This window comes from Protopterus annectens, chromosome 9.part0 (assembly GCF_019279795.1).
Source record: "Protopterus annectens isolate FY-2018-M chromosome 9.part0, PAN1.0, whole genome shotgun sequence".
Taxonomy (NCBI): Eukaryota; Metazoa; Chordata; order Ceratodontiformes; family Protopteridae; genus Protopterus; species Protopterus annectens.
In genome coordinates, this window is record NC_056743.1 from 516687911 (window position 1) to 516713036 (window position 25126).

The 25126-nt window shown below is 37.5% G+C and overlaps 1 protein-coding gene and 1 long non-coding RNA gene across 2 annotated transcripts in view; one reads left to right on the forward strand and one right to left on the reverse strand.

Annotated features, from left to right (window-relative positions):
• LOC122811315 overlaps positions 1–25126 on the forward strand; it is a 1944054-nt gene that overhangs the window by 803184 nt on the left and 1115744 nt on the right. The gene's annotated exons all lie outside the window — the stretch shown is intronic.
• Positions 1–25126, reverse strand: part of TACR1 (tachykinin receptor 1) — a 790616-nt gene that overhangs the window by 111072 nt on the left and 654418 nt on the right. The window contains exon 4 of the mRNA XM_044083080.1: positions 21378–21574. Coding sequence (XP_043939015.1) covers positions 21378–21574 — 197 coding nt within the window. The remainder of the gene's footprint in view (positions 1–21377; positions 21575–25126) is intronic.

Here is a 25126-nt window from a genome sequence, read left to right on the forward strand (position 1 = left end):
AATACCTGTACTTTCACTGCTAGCAGAGTGGGCACTAGTGAGCCTGGTCATTTGTTTATATAGGGTTGCCACTTTCCTTCGTGGCTAAAACTGGAGTAAAGCCACGTCCCTCGCTTCACCAGTAACCCCGCCCACCCCACCCCCTTCCCCACCCATATTCCACCCATTTTGTTACATAACAATGGCATCACTCGGCAGGAACGCCCTCTTTTTTCATTCCTGATACCTGCTTTTGGCTGATTTACTATGCTTTTCTGTAAAAAAAAAAAAAAAAGCACAGTAAATCAGCCGATTTACAAACTCCAATAGTCTGTTACCTTTTTGAAACAGAATACCGGAGTTTGTACAGTGTTTTCTGGACTACAGGAGAATCAGTTTGATTTCCGGATAGTCCGGAAAAACAAATGGAGGGGTGGCAAGCCTATGTTTATATAGCACATCATAATGACACTGTCCGTCATCAAGTGCAGCATCCAGAGCTTCCAAATAGGGTGGAACAATGCCAGTATTTGTTATATGCCTCCTACAGTGGGTTTTGCCTCAGTTGTCCTAGACTTTAAGATTCCCCCAGGCTACATTTGAGGAATTTGTGATCAAAGTTAGAGTGCTTGGGGCCCTGTTTAAAGAGGACTCCCAGTTCTTCTATCCTTGTTGGACCTGGGCTCACCACTGGACCTGTTTGATACATGGTCGAAGAGGAATCAGTTTCTCCAGACAGTGCTAGTGCCATACCTCTCCACTGTCCTGATTTTTGCAGAATGTCCAGGCAAAATTTCTGTTTTTCTAGCAAATAATTTAGGATTGAAGTCACAAAATAATGAAGTAGATTTGATTGCAGACTTCATATCCTTCAGAAAAATGAATCCTAACACAAATCCTGATATTTTAGCAACATTCTAAGTTTATGAGAGCAATATTTAAAATATAGCAAAGTATATTCTTCCAAGGACTATTAACAGCAAGAGTGAAAAGTAAAATGTGCTTTTATTCATCTGGTGAGCACTTTCATGCCCAACTAAACACTTCTTCAGACCAATAAAAACAACAATAATTAAAACCTTTGTAAATCCATACAACAAAGATAGAGCACATCACATGACTAACAAGTGCTAACTTTATTTAAAGGAACTTTCGTAATTTATTTAAATGAAGTTAACACTTGTTAGTCATGTGATGTGCTCTATCTTTGTTGTATGGATATATAAGGGTTTTGATCATTGTTGTTTTTATTGGTCTGAAGAAGTGCACAGTTGGGCATGAAAGTGCTCACCAGATGAATAAAAGAACATTTTACTTTTCACTCTTGCTATCTTGGCTGGTCCTTTTGGAAGAATATACATTTTACTGCTTTTGTTTTTTGTTGTTTGTAGGACCTCTCCACAGTGGAATACTTCTTTGCTGCTCTTGGAATATTTAAAATATGCTCTTATTTGTGGGCCTTTGTCCCTCATTATTTTAGGCTTTGTCCAGATTTCTTACACTAAGCGGTTGAGCTATGATCAGTGCTAATGCAAAATACCCTTGAAGTACCACTGAAGCATCCTTATGAACAGCTTTGTCAGATAAAATATGAGTATTGCCAATGCAATGTAGTCCAGGAAACATAGGAACTCCCTTACCATGACTAATGTCTTTAGTAATATGACTCTAAAGTATTTTGTCCAAAGTAGTACATATCCTGGGGTTGGAATACCTACTAAGATTCACAAGAATACCCCTGTTCTGGACAGGTTCAGATTGGACTTGGCAAGGCTAATAGCCTTGCAGAGTTTCTGAAGCAATCTTTGCAAAATGTAACAGCCCTTTCTGTGCCTTTTCAAAAAGAATTGGAAAAAAGTCCTGCAAGGTAATAAAGACCTTGAAACAAAAGTTTCTAAGGGAATGTGACCAAATACATCCATTGAGGGTTTTGCTATGAGCTCAGCATCAACAAGCTATAAAATAAGCCCGTCATTTAGACATAGTTTATTTTTAGCTACAAAGGACATAAAAAGTTAATCATCTTACATTTCTTATTCTGCCCAAGTAGTATCTCAGTTGCTTGCAGGCATCCATCAAATTAGGCATTCTTTTGCCATTACATTTGGTATGTGGATGGCAGTACTGCAGACTGTCTTAGAAATAGTTCATTGAGCTTTTCAGGTATGAAGGCAAGGTTTGTGCACAGGTTGAGTCTGTCTTGTGGAAGATTAGGAAAGGCTGTGTCAGCATTTTAGCCCCTTGTAGTCCAGAGGTTGCTCTAGCTGATGTAATTGAAAGCAAAAACAGCAGGTGTCCAAGTCAGGAATTTGAGGTGTGCTAAGGCAGCCAGCTCAAAAAGAAACTTGGGTTGTGCTCTTGAAGACTGACCCAAGTCTCATGAGGGCACAGCATCCTTCCTAGGTAGACCCATTCGCAGCATAAACTCCGGTTTCACCAATTAGCGCTGAAGTCACCAGCAACCACAATGAATAGAAAAATATTTGTTTATTATATCCACATAACGCCAAAACGACACACGGACTGTAACAACAACAAAAAATGGAAAACTGATGATACACTGCGATAAACGAAGTGACAAATACACAAAACAACGCCAAATAAATCCAACAGTTTAGCGCTTTCAACCAGCGTCTCTGGTCTTCATCAGAACTGTTGTGAATTAGCTTACATTAGGTTTAAATAAATTCTTTGGCGCCAAAAAGTTTTTTCCTTTAAAGATACAGTGTAAAAACTAGTTACAGAAAACTATGTATACATCAATAATCAGTTCAATTCTCCCGGAATCTGCAAGTTGCCTCCATTGTATGCATAAACTGTCCAAGTGAATAAATAAAAATGCTTTGAAGTACTTTAGAAATATTTAAAAATCTTTAAAAATCTTTAGATCTATCCAAGTTATCAAGACTCTGATATCTATGCTATAATGTGTTGGTCAAATACCAAACGTTATTGACAAAGCATGAGTGAAAAACTATTTACATGCCAAGTATTGTTGACAAAACATGAATGATAGTTATCACAAAGTCTTCTCATAAAATCGTCTCCTATACTGGCCCAATTGATGTATAAATAAACAAACAAAGAATAACCAGAAAATAGTATGCTAACAAATTCTACTCAGCGCTACGATGCTATGCATATGCTGAAGATTATTTAAGGAAACACGCGACACTAAAATTAGTGCCACAACTCTATTATAAATGACTTCTAATATAGTAAATTTGAAAGTGTGTTCGTCTCCAAGTAATTCTACATGTCTAAACAAAGCATTAGTTCTATCCTTGTTTTTGATACAGTAAAGATGATTATATATACGTTTTTTCAAACATCTGGTAGTTATTCTAAAACCTTCCAAATAGGTAAATTCATTGATATAAAATTAAAAAATATTTATACCATCATCCATCATATGGTCAAAGACTCATGGTGTTTTCTCTCCAAGTATACTGTAAATGATATATTGAATGATAGTCCCTTATATGTTGTTACAATAGATGTGATAGACCTGTTTTCATGCATACCTAAGGTTGAAGGGTTAGAAGCTTTCACAAACAGCTTGATGAGACATACTGATTTAGACTGGGACACTATTTGTTTGATAACTGAAATGATGTCTATAGTACTGGAAAACAATTTCTTATATTTTGAGGGCGAGCTCTTTAGACAAACCAGGGGCGTTGCTATGGGAGCAGCTTGTGCTCCCATCTACGCCAACCTGGTTATGTTGAATTGGGAAGATAGTATGTTATTTAAATGTCAATATTTTAAGAAGGTCAAATACTATTCCAGGTTCTTGGATGACATTTACATTCTTTGGCAGGGAGGTGTAGATGAATTGTTAGAATTTATGGATTATGTTAACAACAAGGATAGAACTAATGCTTTGTTTAGACATGTAGAATTACTTGGAGACGAACAAACTTTCAAATTTACTATATTAGAAGTCATTTATAATGACCCTAGGGGAGGTGACCTTAAAGGAATATTGGCATTTCGTGAAACATGGTGGCAATTATATTTGGATACCACCAGTCCACCAGGGTTAAATGAATTTATATCTACAAAATCACTTTGATTTTGAATATTGGTGTGAAATTTCAGGGATTGTTTGTTATCGAAAGTCATTGTAGCAAGAGATATGTTTAACATCAAATTATATGCAACAGAATCTTAACATTATATTTTCATATCAATTTGCAACACACTTTTGCTATACCGATACATAAATTATAAAATGTTTTTTTAACTGACAGTAACATGTTTAATTCACTTACCAACAAGTATATTTATATTTATATATATATATTGTTCACATATATATTTTTTATAAGGAATTCAAAATTATTAATCACGTACTAATTTTGTACTCTATATATACTGTTTACAATACATTGTACAAGTCACGTTTTTAAGTACCTATATCTGTTCAAACTTTTATATTTTTAATATATTTAATACTTTTAACTACACTCATGAAATAAAGATTAATTTATATATTTGATGCAATTATCCACTTTCATTTTCTTAATACATATTTATATCATATTTATTATATTTGTTATATATATTTTTTTTATATTTTTTTATATGTATATACATATTTATATATTTTTTACACATTTACATCTATGTAATGCAGGCAGTTTATGCTTGAACCTGTACACAACATTTATTTACATAACACTACGATTGGAACATCTAACTACACAGTGGGTAACTATATGTATATATTTATTTATTTATTTATTCAATATTTAAATCATAGACAGCACAACGTTTTAAATATTTCATATAGTATACACTGATCATATTATATACATTAACAGCACTTAAAAAGCTATAAAGTTGTGGCACTAATTTTAGTGTCGCGTGTTTCCTTAAATAATCTTCAGCATATGCATAGCATCGTAGCGCTGAGTAGAATTTGTTAGCATACTATTTTCTGGTTATTCTTTGTTTGTTTATTTATACATCAATTGGGCCAGTATAGGAGACGATTTTATGAGAAGACTTTGTGATAACTATCATTCATGTTTTGTCAACAATACTTGGCATGTAAATAGTTTTTCACTCATGCTTTGTCAATAACATTTGGTATTTGACCAACACATTATAGCATAGATATCAGAGTCTTGATAACTTGGATAGATCTAAAGATTTTTAAAGATTTTTAAATATTTCTAAAGTACTTCAAAGCATTTTTATTTATTCACTTGGACAGTTTATGCATACAATGGAGGTAACTTGCAGATTCCGGGAGAATTGAACTGATTATTGATGTACACATAGTTTTCTGTAACTAGTTTTTACACTGTATCTTTAAAGGAAAAAACTTTTTGGCGCAAAAGAATTTATTTAAACCTAATGTAAGCTAATTCACAACAGTTCGGATGAAGACCAGAGACGCTGGTTGAAAGCGCTAAACTGTTGGATTTATTTGGCATTGTTTTGTGTATTTGCCACTTCGTTTATCGCAGTGTATCGTCAGTTTTCCTTTTTTTGTTGTTGTTACAGTCCGTGTGTCGTTTTGGCATTATGTGGATATAATAAACAAATATTTTTCTATTCATTGTGGTTGCTGGTGACTTCAGCACTAATTGGTGAAACCGGAGTTTCTGCTGTGAATTGGTATATTTTTTCCATAGGTAGACCCAAAAATAGTGACTGCAGAGCAATGAAGGTAAATAGGGTCCAGAGGCAGTCAATCTGACATGACAAAAAGCAATATCTTCACTGAGACATAAGACAGCTGTGTCCTGTTAAGTTCTCTCAGGTATTACAGAACTGAGGGCACTGAAGCAAGGTTGGAATCATAATTCCTCCCCTCGTACCACAGGGAAAATCTTTTCCAGTTAAGTAGGAAGATTTCCTTGTAGCAGTCTCCCCTGCCTCCCATATAATGTTAAGCATACCCTCTGAGGGGGTCTAAAGTAAAGGAAGGTTAGATCATCAGTTTTAATGTTTACAGATATAGTTGTATCGAGGACTCACTGAGGTCAGTCAAACAGTTGACCTGTGAGGCTGAATGTAAGGTTTTTCTCCTTTGCCATTGCTATCAGGAAAGAGAACTACTGCTGTGTGAGCCAAAAAGGGTTTATCGAAGTAATCATTGATACCCCCACTTTTACTTTTTGGACCACCCTGGAGAGCAGGTGGACAGAAGGGTAAGCATATAAAAACAGAATGGCCCTTCTGAAGAAGGTATCCACTGCCCAGGCTTTTTTGTGATGTAATTGGAGCAAAAGTTTATTCAGCTGTCTGCTGCTCAGAGAATCAAAAAAGGTCTTTCCGTACATTCTACCTTGGACTAATCTCAGGAATACTTTACTGTCTAGTACGTATTCTTCAAGATCTGCTTCTCTACTACTTAATCAATCTGGGAGTGGTGTTGGGATCGAGTGTAGGAGGGCCTAATTGGTTTACTTGTTTCTAGGTTAATACATGTACTTTAACTGCTAGCAGAGTGGGCACTAGTGAGCCTGGTCATTTGTTTATATAGCACATCATAGTGACACTGTCCATCATAAAGTGCAGCATCCAGAGCTTCCACATGGGGTGGAACAATGCCAGTATTTTGTATATGCCTCCTACAGTGGGTTTTGCCTCAGTTGTCCTAGACTTTAAGATTCCCCCAGGCTACATTTGAGGAATTTGTGATCAAAGTTAGAGTGCTTGGGGCCCTGTTTAAAGAGGACTCCCAGTTCTTCTATCTTTGTTGGACCTGGACTCACCACTGGACCTGTCTGATACATGGTCAAAGAGGAATCAGTTTCTCCAGGCAGTGCCAGTGCCATACCTCTCCACTGTCCTGATTTTTGCAAAATGTCCAGCCAAAATTTCTGTTTTTCTAGCAAATAATTTAGGATTGAAGTCACAAAATAATGAATTAGATTTGATTGCAGATTTCATATCCTTCAGATAAATGAATCCTCACACAAATCCTGATATTTTAGCAACTTTCTAAGTTTATGAGAGCAGTATTTAAAATATAGCAGCAAAACGTATATTCTTCCAAAAGGACCAGCCACGACAGCAAGAGTGAAAAGTAAAATGTTCTTTTATTCATCTGGTGAGCACTTTCATGCCCAACTGAGCACTTCTTCAAACCAATAAAAACAACAATAATTAAAACCTTTATATATCCATACAACAAAAATAGAGCACATCACATAACTAACAAGTGTTAACTTTATTTAAAGGGACGCTAGTAATTTATTTAAATAAAGTTAACACTTGTTAGTCATGTGATGTGCTCTATCTTTGTTGTATAGATATATAAGGGTTTTAATCATTGTTGTTTTTATTGGTCTGAAGAAGTGCTCAGTTGGGCATGAAAGTGCTCACCAGATAAATAAAAGAACATTTTACTTTGCTGTCTTGGTCCTTTGGAAGAATATACATTTTGCTGCTTTTGTTTTTGGTTGTTTGTAGGACCTCTCCACAGTGGAATACTTCTTTGCTGCTCTTGGAGTATTTAAAATATGCTCTTATTTGTGGGCCTTTGTCCCTCATTATTTTAGGCTTTGTCCAGATTTCTTAGACTAAGAGGTTGAGGTATGATTAGTGCTAATGCAAAATACCATTGAAGTACCACTGAAGCGTCCTCATGAACAGCTTTGTCAGATAAAATATGAGTATTGCCAATGCAATATAGTCTAGGAAACATAGGAACTCCCTTACCATGACTAATGTCTTTAGGAATATGACTCTAAAGTATTTTGTCCAAAGGAGTACATATCCCAGGGATGGAATGCCTACTAAGATTCACAAGAATACCCCTGTTCTGGACAGGTTCAGATTGGACTTGCAAGGCTAACAGCCTTGCAGAGTTTCTGAAGCAATTGTTGCAAAAGGTAACAGCTCTTTCTGTGCCTTCCTAGGATGGAGCCTGAATAAGACTGACATTTAAGAACTTCCCATAACCTCACTATTTTTAACCCTGAAACATTTAACAGAATCCTAAGATCCTTTAACAGGTCTATCTTGAAAATATTTAACTCAAAGAAGCTGTAAACAAAATTACCATACTTTTCCTAAAACCCCTCAATAGTCTGGCTCCAACAACAACAAAAAGAATAACAAATAACCGTACTCCTTGGTTACCCACTCTAAGCAGGCGCCTAATGTATGAAAGGAATAGGTCTTGGAAACAATGGTTAAAATATAGATCTCCCCAAAATCTACAATACTTTAAAGAACTTCATGACTGTACTAAAGGACAGATTAATGCAGCTGAGAAAATCTACTACAGCAATCTTTTACTAAATCAATGTTCCAAGTCTAAAAAAAATCTGATTTTCTATGAATAATGTACTGTATCCCAAAACAATTACCACTCATAATTCTGCCCCAAATAGCAGTCGTTCCAAAATAACTGCTCAGTTTAACATGTATTTTATTGGGAGCATTAAAGCCCTTGCTAAAGATATTCCTCCTGGCAATCCAGACAGCACACCCCCCCCCCTATTTCACCCTTTAACCTATCCTAGCCTCCTAAATCAAACCACTACTATTAAAACTGAAACCCTGTTCTCCTTCAACAGATAATCTCCCAGCAAAATATCTCAAGCTGGCAGCCAGCTCCATAGCCTATACTGTGTCTGTTCTAATTAATAGATCTATCAAGGAATCCATTATTTTTCTGTGGAAAAAAAATCTTCATCATCCTCCCTCATGTATGAAGAACCACAACTGATATAGCCAATTTCAGACCTATTGTCATACTGTTCCTTTTTTTTAAATCTTTGACAAGTACATTCACAAGCAACTTCAACACATCCTTCAAGAAAAGCTCCTGACCATGGCTTAGTGGTAACTTGCTGTGGCTAAGGTGTGCAGGGTCCTGGCTTCAAGACTTGCAAGTGCTGATTATTTTCACAGCTAAGGTGGCCTAGTGGTAAATTGCTGTGACTAAGATGTATAGCATCCCAGGTTCTAGACTGAGCACAGCTGACTATTTTACAGCTCAGATCATGTAGAGGTACATTGCTGTAATTGTAGTGCACAGACTCCTGGGTTCAAGACTTGGTAATGATGACTTTCCCCCGGGGATCACTTCTGCGGGGGTCAATATTATAACACCGAAAGTACACATGTGCAACTACATAAAAGTCGGCACATAATGCATCAAACATGAAAATAGCAAATGGCCACTTACCCAAATTTTTCCCTAGGGAAAAAAACTTACGCAGCCATTCTCTAAAAAAAAAAAAAATGAATACCATAAACAGGTGGGGGGTTTCACCCCCACACCCCCCAACATGGGGTGCTCTGCCCCCCCACACCCCCTAGCTAAATATACCATCTCCGAGATAGCACTATAGGGAAGGAAAGGGCAACTCTGTGAATTTGGCCAACTATCTCCTTGCCCTATGACATTCATCGAATCACTTAAATACGATTCAATGAATATGTGTCGCTGTTTCCATATTCACTCAGAAGCCATTTTGTGCTTCTGATATAGACCCCTTCTGTGGCACTGCTTGACAGGGGCACAGGAAAATAATTTTCTTGGGTGACAAAAGACAGGGAACCTTTTTAGCTAGACTTATATAGGCCCTAGGGCCAATAGCCTAGTACCTACCTATGAAGCTATGACCCCAACACAGGATGGTTTTAGACCCTCTTAAAGTACTACTATACCCTTATTAATCTTCTCAGATACTATTAACAAAGCCAGAGATGAAGGCATACTTGTTTGCCCTGTATTCCTTGATCTCTCTAAAGCCTTTGATCTAATCTGTTACCAAAAACGCCTTTGCCAGTTGTCTTCCCTCAGTCTAACACAACCCAGACTGCTATAGTTTAAATACTTAACACACAGATGCCAGTCTGTTAAATGATTCTCCTCATTTTCTCCCCTCCTTCCTTTCTGTCATTTTTGACTCTCTACTTTTCAATATATTCACAAACAATCTACATAAATATAATCAGTCAGTGGCATAGAGGGATAAAGTCTGGACTATATCCAACGTAACCTAGGTTTGATTATTGGCTTGGAAACTGACCGAGTGGGAGGGATGGATGGGCATCACCATCCCAAGGTGGGTAGGTGACCTATGGGTGTCTACTGTGTCTATCCTTGGTGGAGGCTGGGGAAGGCACCCTGTTAGGCATTCCTAAAGAGGGATACAGGGGGAGACTATTGCAGAGGTGGGCAGAAAGCCGCATATCTCAATTGCATGTCTGTCCCCCAGGTATGCCATCCGGTCTGCAACAAAGAGGGAAAAATGAGTAGGTCATGAGTTAGCCCCCCACCCTGATGGATGCATAAATGTGCCAATTTTCCAAATGCCAAATCCTATGACCAGCCCCAGCAATACTGGATTAAGTCAGGGGGATAAGCAGACAGCTAGTACACCCAGCTTGGACAGGTACCAATGTGCCTGATCAGTACCATGATGAAGAGTGGAGAGAAAACAATATGCAGGAAAGCTCTCAGCAAGTCTCTCTCATATATTACACTGACAATTCTACCCTAATATGCATTTCTGACAGCATAAAACATTTTCAGAGGATTATTCAAGAAGCCTTTACCTCTGTTGAAAGTTGGAAACAGAATAACCATCTGCTAGTAAATCCACAAAAAACTTAATTACTCCTATTTTTTTTTCCAAAACCCAATTTCCATGAAAAACATCTCAATATTTCTCTCTCTTTTGGGTTTTCCCGGTTAGGGGTCGCCACAGCGGATCACCTTGTCTGCTCATGAATAACTTTAAAATTTCTTCCTTAGATATAATACCATGATTTGAAGTTACCCCACATAAAATAACTACAAGGCATATTTACAATTTCACCAAGAAGACCCATCAACAACTAGATACCCTACATATGGTAAAGAAATTTGTTTCAAACTCGAACAAAAAAATGTAGAAATATGATCCACAGCAGGAAAAAGGAGCCCAAAGAGTAATGTCCAATGATCAAATTTATTGAGTCACACATCTTGATAAAGCTCAGTATTGCACTGAGCGAAAGCGCTTGATAGATTTGCTCTGTGACTCAATAAATTCGATCATTGGACATTACTCTTTGGGCTCCTTTTTCCTGCTGTGGATCATATTTCTACATTTTTTGGTTTTGGTCATCAGTTTTCATTTCTTCAAACTTGAACAAGGTAACTTTAACTGCCACTTGCCTACTATCCTTTCACCCATAGGAGCTCCTATCTTGGCCAACCACAAGCCACACTTAGTTATAATTTTGAGCAATGCTACAAGAAGTCACCAGGTTCTCTTGCAACAAACCTTACTAGACCCACCTGTATTTGGCACTAAAAACACTTAAATGGCTCAAACTTCAACACCTATCTTATACTTAGCTCATCTTAACCCACAAAATCATCCACACCCAATCCACCTGCCCAACAATTAGCACCATACTCCAATATTGTCTTCCAAATGCCCTCTTTTCTTAAAATGATAAGCAACTACTTACCATCTGCAAACGACAAAGGCCTGCTGGAGTCCGACTCCTTCTAATACCAGACTTTATCGCATTTCTTGAACTACAATGCCTATTTGTAATTAGCACATCCTTGTTACTACTTCATCGCTACGTCTTCCTCAACACTTAAATTTGCTTATCCCCTTGAATACCCCATGCTATTGTACTTATTAAATTATGACTATCTGTGTTTTATACCACTCTTCTAGCTGTAAATTCTCAATACAATACTGATATATTAATGTTTGTGAATATCAATACAAATGCTTTTTATATTGACTATTATACTGGGTATTCATAAAACTGCATTTGCAGTTTGTTATTATAAATATTACTTGCATTAAATGTGTAACTTTACAGCTTTTCTCCTTGGGAATTCCCTGAAAAAGGGTGGTTGTGTCCAGTCAGACTTTGTCAGTAAATGTCATTCAATAAATAAATAATACCTTTGACTGTGTAATGGGCAATTACTAAAACCAGCTAATTTTTAAAGTCGTTATGGTCAGTAGGGACTTTGGGGCAAAAAGCAGAAATTTTATTTTTTTTTGGGGGGGGTTATTAGTAGCTGTGAATTATTTAGCTATGTTTCAATAAGAAGGATCGTTGTGTAAGGTTTTGGAGTTCAGAGAGAGATCTGACAAAGGAGATTAGCGTCAAGTCAATAGTCTACTGAAGTAGGGTAACATTTTTTGTAGCAGTGTACAGGCCCATGATATGTATATTGAAAAGTATAGGGCCTATTATAGATCTCTATGGTGCATCAATAGTTGCAGGCAAGAAAGTGAAGAACTCACTTTTCCATTTCACTAATGACATGTTTGAGAGGTAGCTATGGAGCCATCAGAATGAAAAGATGGTGACACCTAAGGGTCAGAGTTCATGTAAGTGTTTCTGGTGAGAGACAGATTAAAAAGCTTTTGATAAGTCTGGAAGGAAGGTGGAGATGAGGCTTCTGGCATTTCTGTGGGTGCTGACAGTATTAACAAAATTCAGCAAAGCAGTAGTTTTGTGGTAATTAAGACAGAAGTTGTACTGCACTGATGACATAAGCTGGTTATTTATTAGATAGTTGAAAAGTTGCATATGAATACATTTTTTCTAATATTTTGGATAGTGGTATTAAAAAGGCAGTTGGCCTGTAGTTTGAAAGATCTGTATTAAGTCCACCCTTGTACAGTGGAATAATGAATGATTTATTTTCTTTTTGTGAGGGATTTTATTTTTAGATATGGATGATTTTATTGGAATTTATTTGCAGTAGCCTATTTAAAGATATTCACCTGGTAGATTGTCAGGAACAGATCTAGTAGGATTTTTGATGGTATTTGTGGGAAATGGTTAGAAAGAGAAACGTTGAAGGATGTTATTTAATGAGTTGCGACGTAAAGGGCTTGTTTAGTCACCTGGCTGGATAATGATTGTACAGTTTGTGAAAAGTGGTTATTGAACTGATTGGCTGTGGTATCCTTGTGTTCTGTGTGTTTGGTGATGGCTGTGTAACTTGTCTTGGATTTATCAGTTTATTGATAGAGACCCATTACAATTTGGGATTATTAATGTGTATGTTTTGACTGATAAAGTAAGACGTTTTCTTATCTTTGGTAATAAGTTGTTTTGTTACGACTTATTAAGTTGCTAAGGATATCCATGGGGCTGGGTTGGTTTTGGCTGTTTTTATTCCGAGGGGGCTAGAATATTTAGAATGCCTAGAAAGATTTTATTGAACTCAGAGTCAGCATCATCTATGTGGAGTGTCTTTAATAACTACCAGTTAAGGGGATGTATTGTATTAAAAAAAGTGTCTTCATGAAAAGTATTACATTTTCTTATCAGGCTGTAATGATATATTTTGGGGCTGTTGTTTTGGTATCTTATGATGTAAATTGCTCAGTGATCACCTTCACTGTTTGGCAGATTTCCATGGGGTGACATTTTATTTGGTGAGGATGCTAGGATCCAGTTGAGGGTTGATTGGATATAGCTTTATTATATCTTGTTGGTGTGGTTATAAGCTGAGTCGACTTGTACAGATATATATTATTGGCTGGATTTTCCAACTGAATGGTAAACCAGTCTATATCATCACCCAATATTATAGTTATATTAGGGATTTTTCAGGAGGCCCAACAGAGAAACTCTTCTAGTGTTTTAATGAGTCCATTCAGGATTGTGATTGTCTTGTGAGTGTTCAATTATAGCACAGTTCGTAAAATTACTGAGTTAGACAAAGCTGACAGGGTGTGGGGAAAAAGGAAGATATCTACTGTGCTTTTTTTTTACAAAATAGTGACATTGCCATCTTTTTTCTTAGCTGTCTAATCGGATAATTTTATAGCCTGGTGTGGGCAATTTCTCCATTTTTTTTTTCTTTCAGTTCTGTAGCAACCAAGACGTCTGAACTATCTGTGCATGGACTTCAGGGTGTTTGTTATAAATATTTTATAAGTCAGTATCGTACATGGTTCTACTTCAGAAGAGTGACAAAGCAAAAGACTTAAAATTCAAAATAGTGAACACATTTTTAATGCAGGGGACAAGCTCCCCTGCACCCCTCATGTGGGGGGGTTGTGCCCCCCTCCCCCGCTGACTTTATATACCAACTCCAAGATTGCACAACAGTGGAGAAGAGACAAATTCCATCATTCAATGATTTGAAATTTGCATAAGACAAACACCAGGGCCTATAGATCTAAAAGGGTTTCTCTGGACCCAAGACTCTCGAAAATAAACAGAACATCAGGAGTAGCAATGGTATCTCCCCCATTGTTCCTTTTGTTTGGGGCACTTCTCCAGAAGATTCTTTTGAGGTAGAACTCCTGAAATATGTGGCTGCTGGGTTCCTGATGACATGGAGGTCTGCTGGTTGAGGACCTTGAGTCCTTTTATATCTAAGTAGCACTGCAGAGCTATTTCCCCTTCATCTCAGTGTTCTTTTGCTAAAATTAATATGATCTGACTGCCAGAGCTGTAATATTTGGAATCCAAACAAAATGGAAGCATTTGCAGTGTATTTGCCTACCACAATAACATCTATTAAGTTCAAGGATGGCCCTACTCTTAAGTGCATATGAGGCATGCAACTGTGATCTGCGGTTAAACAATGCAGTATAAGTGCCACAAGAAGGTGTAAAAAAAGATCACCATTGTGATATGTATCTGCTAACTCTCAAGTAACAAGCCAGACTGTTGGACCGGTGATGGTGCATATGCATAATAAGAGCTGTACTGCAGCAAGAAATATGGCATACGTGGGAATCAGTCTTATACTGGGAGCATGCTGACTTCCCACTGATGTTGATGTTCACCTGACTGGGAAGGATGTTAAGCTCTGAAAGTCAAACCAGGCAGTAGGCCTTTTGTGGCAGATGTCTCAGTGGTTATGACTATTGCAACAATGGTCCATATGATGAACATCATTGAATACACAACAGTGAAATACCGACAAAGAGATAATTTTACAAACTACTCTTCCTTAAGGTAATATAAATATAAATGTAAAAACAGCAGAAAGCTTTATACTTGCTTTTGCCTCCTGCACCTCATCACCTACAACCCCAGTAACTAATTGAGATGTTACAATATATTATTGTACAATTAATAGTTGATTCCCTAACAAAATCAGCTTTTCACATGTTTCTGGAAAAGTGTGACCGCAGAGTTTCTATATAACATTATCTGCAGTGTGGAGAGACACTACGATGATGAGAGATGCAGAAGGGCAAAGTGCTCCCCTACAAAAATATCCTTCATAGCCTTATAAAAAAATGGAAGCTCTCGCACGTACCTTTCTACCTCTTAGTGTAACAAATCTGGGCAAAGTAAAAATAATGCAAGGGACAAAGGTCCAAAATCAGGGACAGATTTTAATTAATGCGCTTATAAACTTAGAAAGCTGCTAGAATAAAATGTTTTGTGGTAGCATGTATTTTCTGACAGGGAAATCTGAAACTCAAATATAAGGGATTATTTAGTAACATCAATTACCAGTGATTGCAAGATGGTACTTTTATAATCATATTAATTGCACAACCAACTCCTTTTTAACATAAGATTTTACTGCCCTCCTGCTTGCCTTTATACGGAGCCTCACCCAACTCCTCTCCCTCTGTCTTCCATATCTTATATTGCCTGACTTTTGTGCCTTCTTGCCTCTTTCAGAGACTTGTTTATACCCGAATACTGCATACCTGTCCCATCATCATAGCTTGTTTACTATCTTAATTTGTCAACATTACTCTTACTAATTGTTGACACTGCCCTCAGCTCATCATAAGTCTTTCCTCTAGCGTACTATACAATACTTTTTGTCTGTGGTATTCTACCATTCTCCATCTGAAAGACAGTGTCATGTGACTATTGCTGAATTGCCTTCACATGGATATAACTGCCTTCTTCCACCTTAGGCCCATCCACATGTTGACTTTTTTTCCTTTCTGGTAGAGTTCCATGAACCACCCATGGTCCAACAACTCAATTACTTCCTGCTTCATTTCTCATGTGGTGTTCAGAATCTCTCATGCTGTTCCTGCCACCTTCAGATAACCCATGACAACAACCCTCTTCCTCCCACCCCACTCCGTTATTATGTTCTTCTGTCTCTCTTCATCCATACTTGATGTATCTGCAGTGACCTCCTTACCTTTTTCTACTTGAGATTCTTCTTGGGCTTCACCTTCTTCCTTTTGTTGTTGTTATATTTTCTGAGGAGCTGCAGTGGCATAAAACAAGGGATGGGGGAGATGGGGAGGGATTATAAAGACCTCCCACTTGAGGAGTCAACCCATGATTCCTTTTGTGCAGATCTTCCAGCACTGTCTTGGTAAGCCATTTTAGATGGAGGTAATTCCCGTTTAGCCTGTTTCAGCTCATATTTAAAAGATTAGAACTTATTTCCAAAGACATGCATCTGGAGCATTTCTCCCCGGGCCTCCGCTGAAAACAGGCTCTGTGGAACCTAGTCGGACTTTCTTGGTCAACAAATGTTAAATAAATAAAATAAAATAAATAAAATTACATAGATCCAGTGCAGACACATCCCTGAACTTGCTTCCTTAGTCACAGTATCATCCCAGTTATAACTGTAATAACTATCTGAAACTCTATAGAGAAAGTCACTGTAACTTCTCCAGAGACTCATGCCTGTTTCTAACTAGTTTTACAGCCTAGCTGATAATGAAGGAAATGATCTTGGTCAGGAGAGACAAGTAACTGAAGGACCTAAAGTCCAAATTGTCAGTGAGAAAACACTCTTTTATCCATCTTGGCCAAAGCTTTTGTCTCCTAATCTGACATCATAGTGCAAAGATGATGTATTATATGAGATTTATGCTGGAGTAAATAGAAAACATAAGAATCTGGCCTGACATGCATAGTGAGAATGCCACAATATTCATAGGGATTGCTAAAGTGAAAGGCCGAGCAGAATGCAGATGCTTCCAGTTTCAACTATTAAGCTCATTAATGGGGGATGCAAAGATTCACTATACAAATAGGCCAGCCACAGTGTAGCTTAAGATGGTTGCCCATGGATAATTAGGCCAGCTGCACTGCTGCCCAAAATGCTTGCACACTGGTGAATGGGCTACATGATGCTGTGGTCTTAAAACTGAGTCCCAAAAGTAGCTAGGGTCCCTTTTTTGCTTATCCTCACTGCCATTAATTCTAATCATACAACCTTGATTCTCCCACTGCCTGGGAGACCGACTATAGTGGCCATGACTCCAAATATCTCTGAAGGAGAAGGCTTTAAACTAGTGTTTGACCTTTCAGCTGGTTACCTTATCCCACCAATCCATCTCTGGCAGGGTTTTGTGAGTGGGATCTTCCTTCTGAAGTTTCACTTGGCTACCCTCCACGGACGGAATTTTGTTTGCGGTGATGTAGGCTTCAAACCTGCTGTACTTTCTTCTTTATGTAACTGAGGTAAATGTACTTTCTTCTTTATGTAACTGAGGTAATGTGCTGGCACACTGTAGTCTGTAAGTTTTATTTCTCCCCAGGAAATATAATTACTGAAAATGTTGATTCTGACCAGTAAGCCATTAAATGAAAGAACATTTAAATGTATTTGCTTTTTCCTCACATCAAATGCAGTTCTTTTCTAGTGCTGCATGTTGGGATCAGAATCTAAACTCTTCAAATGGTAAAAAAGGAAGTGATCATTTCAAAGACTGTACATATCATCCTAGTGTGGTGCTGTGATTTTCTGAGGGTGCCCTTCTGTTGAGGTTCAGGACCCAGAACATAGATTACCAAGGTTTCAAGAACCTATTCAAACTGAGGATACCAGAAGATGAAGCCTCGGTTGATAATCATTGCAGAGCACCTTCAGCATCAGAACTTAATGTTACCAGAAACTGTGCACTTGTTCCACATAGTCAAAAAAGTGAACTGAAATTTGAAGTTTTCACATTAATGCTGTAAAGAACTAATGTGTGCTCTATGCCTAATGAACAGCCATAGAACTGTAAGTTTCTAGATGAAAAAATGCTCCGTTTTCATTAAAGAGCCTCTGACAGATTAAAAGAAAAAATGTCTCTAATAATCCGGGCTTTGTCCATATTTTGTAATAATAATTAGTATGTCTGAATGCAGATAATGCTTTTCCACATTCTATTCCCTCAGGCCTTCTGAGCTTTGCTGGGCATCTAAGGGGACATTCTGGTCATCGAGACATTAACTGACTTAAACATAAATCAGACCTCCAAGTACTTCTGCAAGACAGTAAACAGAGATACATAGAAATTATAATGATGTTGCTACTATAACTGTAACAGAATCTCAAGGCTGTCCTCCTATCGCTTGGGTACTAAAGCTTGTATGATTGATCTTCAGAGAAACAGTAGGAAAATTAATGTTCTCCCAGCATAAAGCTTTGTACAGACTAGTAAATGCCCTGAGAATTCATGACATCATTAATAATAACAACTACAATTTAAAGGGATGCATATCTGGTTTCCACCTCGTAAGTTATCATAGTTAGATGCAGTTTTGTAAGCAAATCAAGTCCCTCAATAAAAGCATTTGAGCAATATCTATTAAAGTAAAATGTATGTGAATAAAAGGGTAAAATGTTTGCACATTAAGGAAAAGGCTTCTTAGACTAATCACATAACAGGAAAATATATCACAAAATATAAAGTGGAGTATTATTAAACCTGTTATTACTTTTATTAATGTTATGATGCATGTTCTTTACATACAGAAAAATATCTTCTAGATATATTGCAGTTAATATTGATATGATGCAGAAAAGGAATACTGCAATGCTTTAATATTGTATTACCTTCCACTTCTATGCATAGAATCAAGTAATCTGCATTCAGCTATTGATGAAATGTATACTGTGCAACTGTCGTAGCATGAAAAAAGGTGTTTCTTTTTATATTTTTATAAACCACAACTTGGGGCAGATTGTTTAAACATGATTTTAGCATACATTTCTGAGTCAGATTCTTCATTTATTTTTGATAAAGAACACGTACAAATGTGTGTATATTTTACATTCCTTATTGTAGTACACCTTCACTCTTTCCTTCAGTAATAAGCTAAATATACCACGCTAGCCTTACATCCAAGTACAGTATGTATAAAATAAATAGAACAGTTAATCTGCTCAGTGGCTACATGATGATATATCAATGGTTTATATATACCTGTGCCTTAGGACCAGCATCATTATTGCATGAGTTTCTAATCATTATGCTGTGGGACATTCAGCAGTGTGTTTAACCTTCAGCAGTCATAGCTCTGAATTGAGCCATCCATCCTCAAACCCTTTTCCCATTTTGCACATGGGATCAGGGTGTCACTTCAACAGTGACAATCATCTCGAGCCAAGGTTTACACTGCCGGGTGGCTAGCCCTGCCACGGTGGTTAATCTGTACTATTCACACACACACCTACTGCCAATTTAGTGTGTCCAGTCCACTTTGGAATGTCTTTGGAATGTGGGAGAAAATCAGAGCACATGGAGGAAAACCATGCAACTGCAGGGAGGACATGCAGACTCTGCACAGAAGGCACTCCAGATGAGAATCGAACCAGAGATCCTCTTGCTGTGAGGAGACAACATTAACCACTGCACCATCACGACCACCCTTTTACCTGGTGTTAATCCAAACAATTGTCAGTTAACTACAGCTGTTGTTACCTTTGGATTCAGTGTTTTATAATAATGCAGCTGCAGACAGTAGTATTTTATCAGAATTATGGTAACACATTTGTAAGTGATGATCATACATGTGACACCGTAATGCCATCATGATGAGTACACAGAATGGTATATATCTATAAGGAAGCAGTGAAACATTTCATTAAAAATTGTTCATAAGTATTTTTAGCAAAGACAGGTTCAACTGTGCAGGGCATCTGATAAAATTATTTTTTGAAATAAATGTTTCACTGTTGTATTTACAAAAAAACAAAATACAAATTCTTAGGGAGAATGCTCTATATTGTAAAAAAAATCAGTTTTCTAACATTTTCTTTCAAGAGTAGCCCTGGATAAAAGTAAAACTGGCAAAAATTATTTAGACAATAAAGCAAACTCAGGCAATCAAAACTTGTAAAATGAAGATGCCACAAAGTCTGGTATTCCACTTTATGTGGCATCTTCTCATTCATGCTGTAGCCATGTTGTCATAGCACACTTTGTAGCCAGAAAGTGATGATTCCCCCTTCACATATTGACAACTCGTACTGAATTGTTAGAAGTCACACTCAGAGTTGCAGTTAAGCAACTAGTTCTGATGCAAAATTGGTATTGGTATGCTTAACCATGCCTTTTAAATTCCAAACATTAAAGATCATGCCACTGGCTTTTAATGATTGTAGCATAGGGGCAGAAAGAGGAGCATTTTCTTATTTTTCATAATAGAAGGTCTTTATATAGTAGACCCTATATAGGTAGTGGTTGTGAGTCTTTCTATAGGCTTAGTTTATTTATCTATTAAGTTAGGTACTCATAAGCAGGTCTACACTTATAAAGCATATCATAAATCTAGGAAAAACAAGGTTAAATTTAAGAGCCAAAACCATAGCACTATGCCTAAATCATAGCAGTGGATAGGTGTGTGCTTAACCTAACATAACTTCTGTAACATTGGATCAAAGAGCTCCAGTTATAATATTTTTTGTCCTTTGAAGGTAGGACAGTAAAACATTGCTTAATAGATCCTTCTGGCTGCATTGCTGTGTGTCAGGTCAATCAGCGAGTCTGCTTCGTCTCATAACTTATCTCACACTATGTTTTAGATGAACCCATTCCCTCCACCTCTGTCCTATCTGTACTTTTTTTGTGTCTCATTCCCTGTATCCCACCTAATTTGCTTGTCTCCTATAGCAGAGAGAACTGTTTCCTGTTTACCTATGTTTCCCTTATTTGTGGTTGGTATAGACAATCTGACACTTTCAGAAGGGATCATTCTGTCTACATATATCAATCCCTTGTTTAATTTTTCTTTTTTTTTTCATTAAATCTAAACCTTTCCTCTTTGTCCCTGATTGGGTAAAATATTCCACTGAACTCTTCTAATTGCTTAAACAATTCACTTATGTGGTTTTAATTGAGTTACAGAGTTCTAACTCAGCATTTATTTTATCTTATTTTGAATTGTGTTTAACCACTTCCAATGACAAACATTCCTCCTGCTACACTTTTAAATGTGGACTTGATTAAATTGATCTGAATTAATCCTGAGTGTATTTCTACCCGGGGTCTCCTCTTTTTTTGTTCTCAGGCAACTTATTTCTTCTATGTTTAATAGAAGCAACTTTTCTGCTTCATGTAACGTTAATCTTTTGATCTATGCCTGTTACTGCTGCTCCTCTGCATTGCCTATGGCATCGTTTATTTATTTAGGTTTTTTTCCTGAAGAGAGTCCATCTTGAATCAGCTCACATTTTAAGTAAAAATAAGAAATAAAACAGTTTAAGCCCTACTCACCTATCATTGAGACAGCAGTAGATAATTGGGTTGTACATGCTGGAACTCATGGCTAGCCACATTACAGCCAGATACACCTGCTGAATGAATTGCTTGTTATAGAGCTCCGGGTGAAACAGGTAAAGCAGGAAGTAAACATGATAGGGCAGCCAGCAGAAGGCGAATGTGCACACCACAACGATCATCATTTTTACAACCTAAAATACAGAAAAATAAATTTTAGTCTGTTCGCCACATGGCAGAAAAATGGCAGAAAAACATTATAAGAATCATTTTTAAAGGGCAGAAATAATTATTTTTAATGAAATATGGCATACATTGTTTCTTAAAAATGATAATGAATTTTTGATAAACACTTTACATTTGACACCTAATAAACAGTTATAAAACTTCAGTAAAGGTAATGCAGTTGTTTAAATGGATTGACTCTGTTTTGCATAAACTGTCATTATTAAAACTCATCATCAGTGTAAATTTATTGTGTATCTTTCCCCAAAAATATTTTTTAAGTATTGCTGTTTTGACTGATTGACATAACAAGTATATAATCCTGAATACCATTTTAAATTATATAGCACAAGAAAAGAAATGTTGCAGTATATGGTACACAAGTCTGTATTTTTTTTTTCAATTTTCATGAATTTTAGAATAACAGTGACAAATAGAATATTCTGTCTCACTGGATGTATGCTGAAACTGATTTATAAAGATTGTGGACGTCACGACATTTAGTGAATAGCACTTCAGTAAGGAAAAATACCTTAATATGGAAATTATGCCAGAGTACTATACACATGCTAGTGTAAGAAGCAGCATACACAAAGCTCTGCAGGACCACCATACTGCTGGAAGGTGATGCCTCAGGAAAAACAATGCAATGCATATAATGCAAGCCTGTCTGACTAAAGATAGTAATTGTGACTTATAGAGACACTGACACGATGAGTCATAGATAAAAAAATAGCAATGATCCCTTTTTGAAATGTTGATTCCTACTGGGACCAGTCATGTTCACTATACTATTTTGTAGGCTTTTTCATATATCAAGATATTTCCTGAATATGAATACATAGCGCCCTGAGACTGGCAAATATCTGCCAGGGAGATCGCTATGTGTTTAAGTGCTAGTTTGCCATTGCTGCAGTAATCTTAGCTTCATGCCTGAGTATATAACTTAGCATATGTGTGTAGACAATGTGCTTACATTCTGTAGGAGGGAAACACGTTTGCATTATATAAAGCTGTTTCTCATTGATGCTGAAACACATTATGATTTCTTTAGTACAGAAAGTGTGTTGTGTGACGTATACATTACTGAGTGCCTCTGTGTTTATGTTGTTGCAGGTCCATATGACTTTTTGTAACAGTTACTGTGCGACCACTAGTGGTTGTCACGGCTGACATGGGGGCATTAGTAATCCAGGATGTTCTTACCTGACTTTGTATTGAAGCACTTTGTGGCAGAGGAGCAATACTAGTCATGTGATCAGAGTGAGAAACAGAGGCTTAGACCTATGCACTTTTACATAGACATACTTAAAAGTCCTGGCCACCTTTTATAAGTAATTGATAGAGCCCACCACCCCAAATTAAGCAGAACCATACATAATAATCCTAATTTAAATTTGTGTCTGATCATCCAATCATCAAGTCAAGCCTTAAAGGCAGACAAAGTAATACTTTTCTTGGCTAGTAGTGGTAACGTATTCCAAAGGCAAGAAATTCTTTGAGTTATATCCCTCCAACAGGTCCTGTTTATTTGTTATAAATTTACATCCCTTGTATGAATGCTTGTAAAGACAGTGATTATAAAAAGAAACAGGAGGTCAAATAAGATTGGTTTAAAAAGTGAAACACACGTTACCTCTGATCTGTCAGTAGGCTGCTGAGTATTAAAAGTTGTTCAGAGAATCAGGGGAAGTTACTAGGCTAATGGCCCTAAGGCCTTACAAGCCTAGCCAAGTTCTTGCCCTTATTTCACAATCAATACCTATTGCCCCTGTTCCAGAGGGACACAGGTGGCACCCCTGGGGTGAATTTACGGTAACCCATCCAGTCGTCCAGACTGTGTTTGAAGAGGGCCAAAGAGGTACTCAATTTGACATGATGTCCGAGTCTGTTCCAAAGGTGTGGTAACCTCTGGGAGTAAAATCTGTCCTTCCAGCAGGTTCTATTAATGTCACATGCCAGGTTAAGGTATTTAGAGTGAGTAACCCGTGTACCATTTGACATGCAGATGTGCAGCATTTCCAGTAAAGCAGGATCAGAGATCGACTTTATGCAAGGCACAGATCACCCCTGAGTAGACTGTATGAAACAGGATAAAGTGACAGTGACTTAACATGATCCCCATAGAACAGATACTGAAAACCTTGTATTTTTCTTGTGAGGAATCTTTGTGGTTTCTCCAATTGCTGCAAGTGCTTTGAAGGGTACATACTAAAAGGGGCATTGTACTCTATTATTGGCTTGATAAGGGAAGAGTACAGGGAGGTTATAACTTTTTTTTCTTGAGGTAATACCCTTACTTATGAGATGAGCAACATAGAATGCCCTTCTTACCACTGTAGAGACACAGTGGTCAAAGGTAAGGTTGTTGTCAACCTGTGTGCCCAGTTCTCTCACCACTAATTGCATACTTAAGGTGTTGCTATTGATGTGGTAGTTAGCAGGAACATCGCTTTTGCCAAAAGGAATGATAATACATTTTTTGCATTGAGTTTAAGGTGATGTCTTTGGCACCAGTCATGTGTTTGTGTAAGAACCTCTTGTAGGATGTTGGCATCCTTTGGAGATTCTATGACCACTCCCAGTTTGCAGTCATCAGCAAACTTTGTCAGCCACAAACCTTTAGTTTTTGCTTGTACTTTGGAGAAATAGATTCCAAACAGTAGAGGTCCCAAGGCTGATCCCTCTGGAACACCACTGGTTACAGGCCTGCTGTTGGAGGTGGATTTCCCTATTTTGACTATATGAGTTCTATCAGTGAGCCACTTGGCAACCCATCTAATGATATTAGTGTTGATGCCTAGTTGGGTGAGTTTGTCAGTGATGCCTGAGTGGGGGATAGTGTCAAACACCCTTGGCTAAGTCCAGGTATGATGTATGCACAGATTTCCCTTCATCCAGGGGCTTGGTGACTGTCTTGAAGTCCATCAGGTTTAACAGGCATAATCTCCCTTTGACCAATCCAAACTGAGTGCAGTCAAGTGTTGGACATTACCTATGTCTTTGTTGATAATGTCCATGATGAGTCGCTCCATGGCCTTGCAGATAAGGCTAGTCAGGCTAATAGGTCTATAGTTTGCAGGGTCAGTGGAAGTACCAACGTTGTACAATGGAATAATGGTGGCTGTTTTCCATTCAGTTGTATGAAGCGGTGCTTAGACTATGATTGAAAAGAGTACCCAAAGGTATTGCTAATTCTTGTTGGAGCCCATGTAGGATGCAGCCTGGGATGTTATCTGGTCCTATAGATGCGTGTTTTTGTCCGTGGAGAGGGCATTTATGACCTGCTCTTTAGAGATACAATGTAGGGTATAGGTGGTAGGGATGTCATGGGGTACGTGTGACAGGGACAAGGGTGTGAAGTTTTCAGGTTAGCTATGTCCACAGGCTCAGTATGTGTGATATCATTAACTACCAGTTTAGCACAAATCTGGGCCTTTCCTTTTAGGTTAAGGCTGTAACTATAGAATGCCTTGCGGTTGTCCTTTGTTGAGTAAGCTAATTTAGTCTCAGTTTGCTTT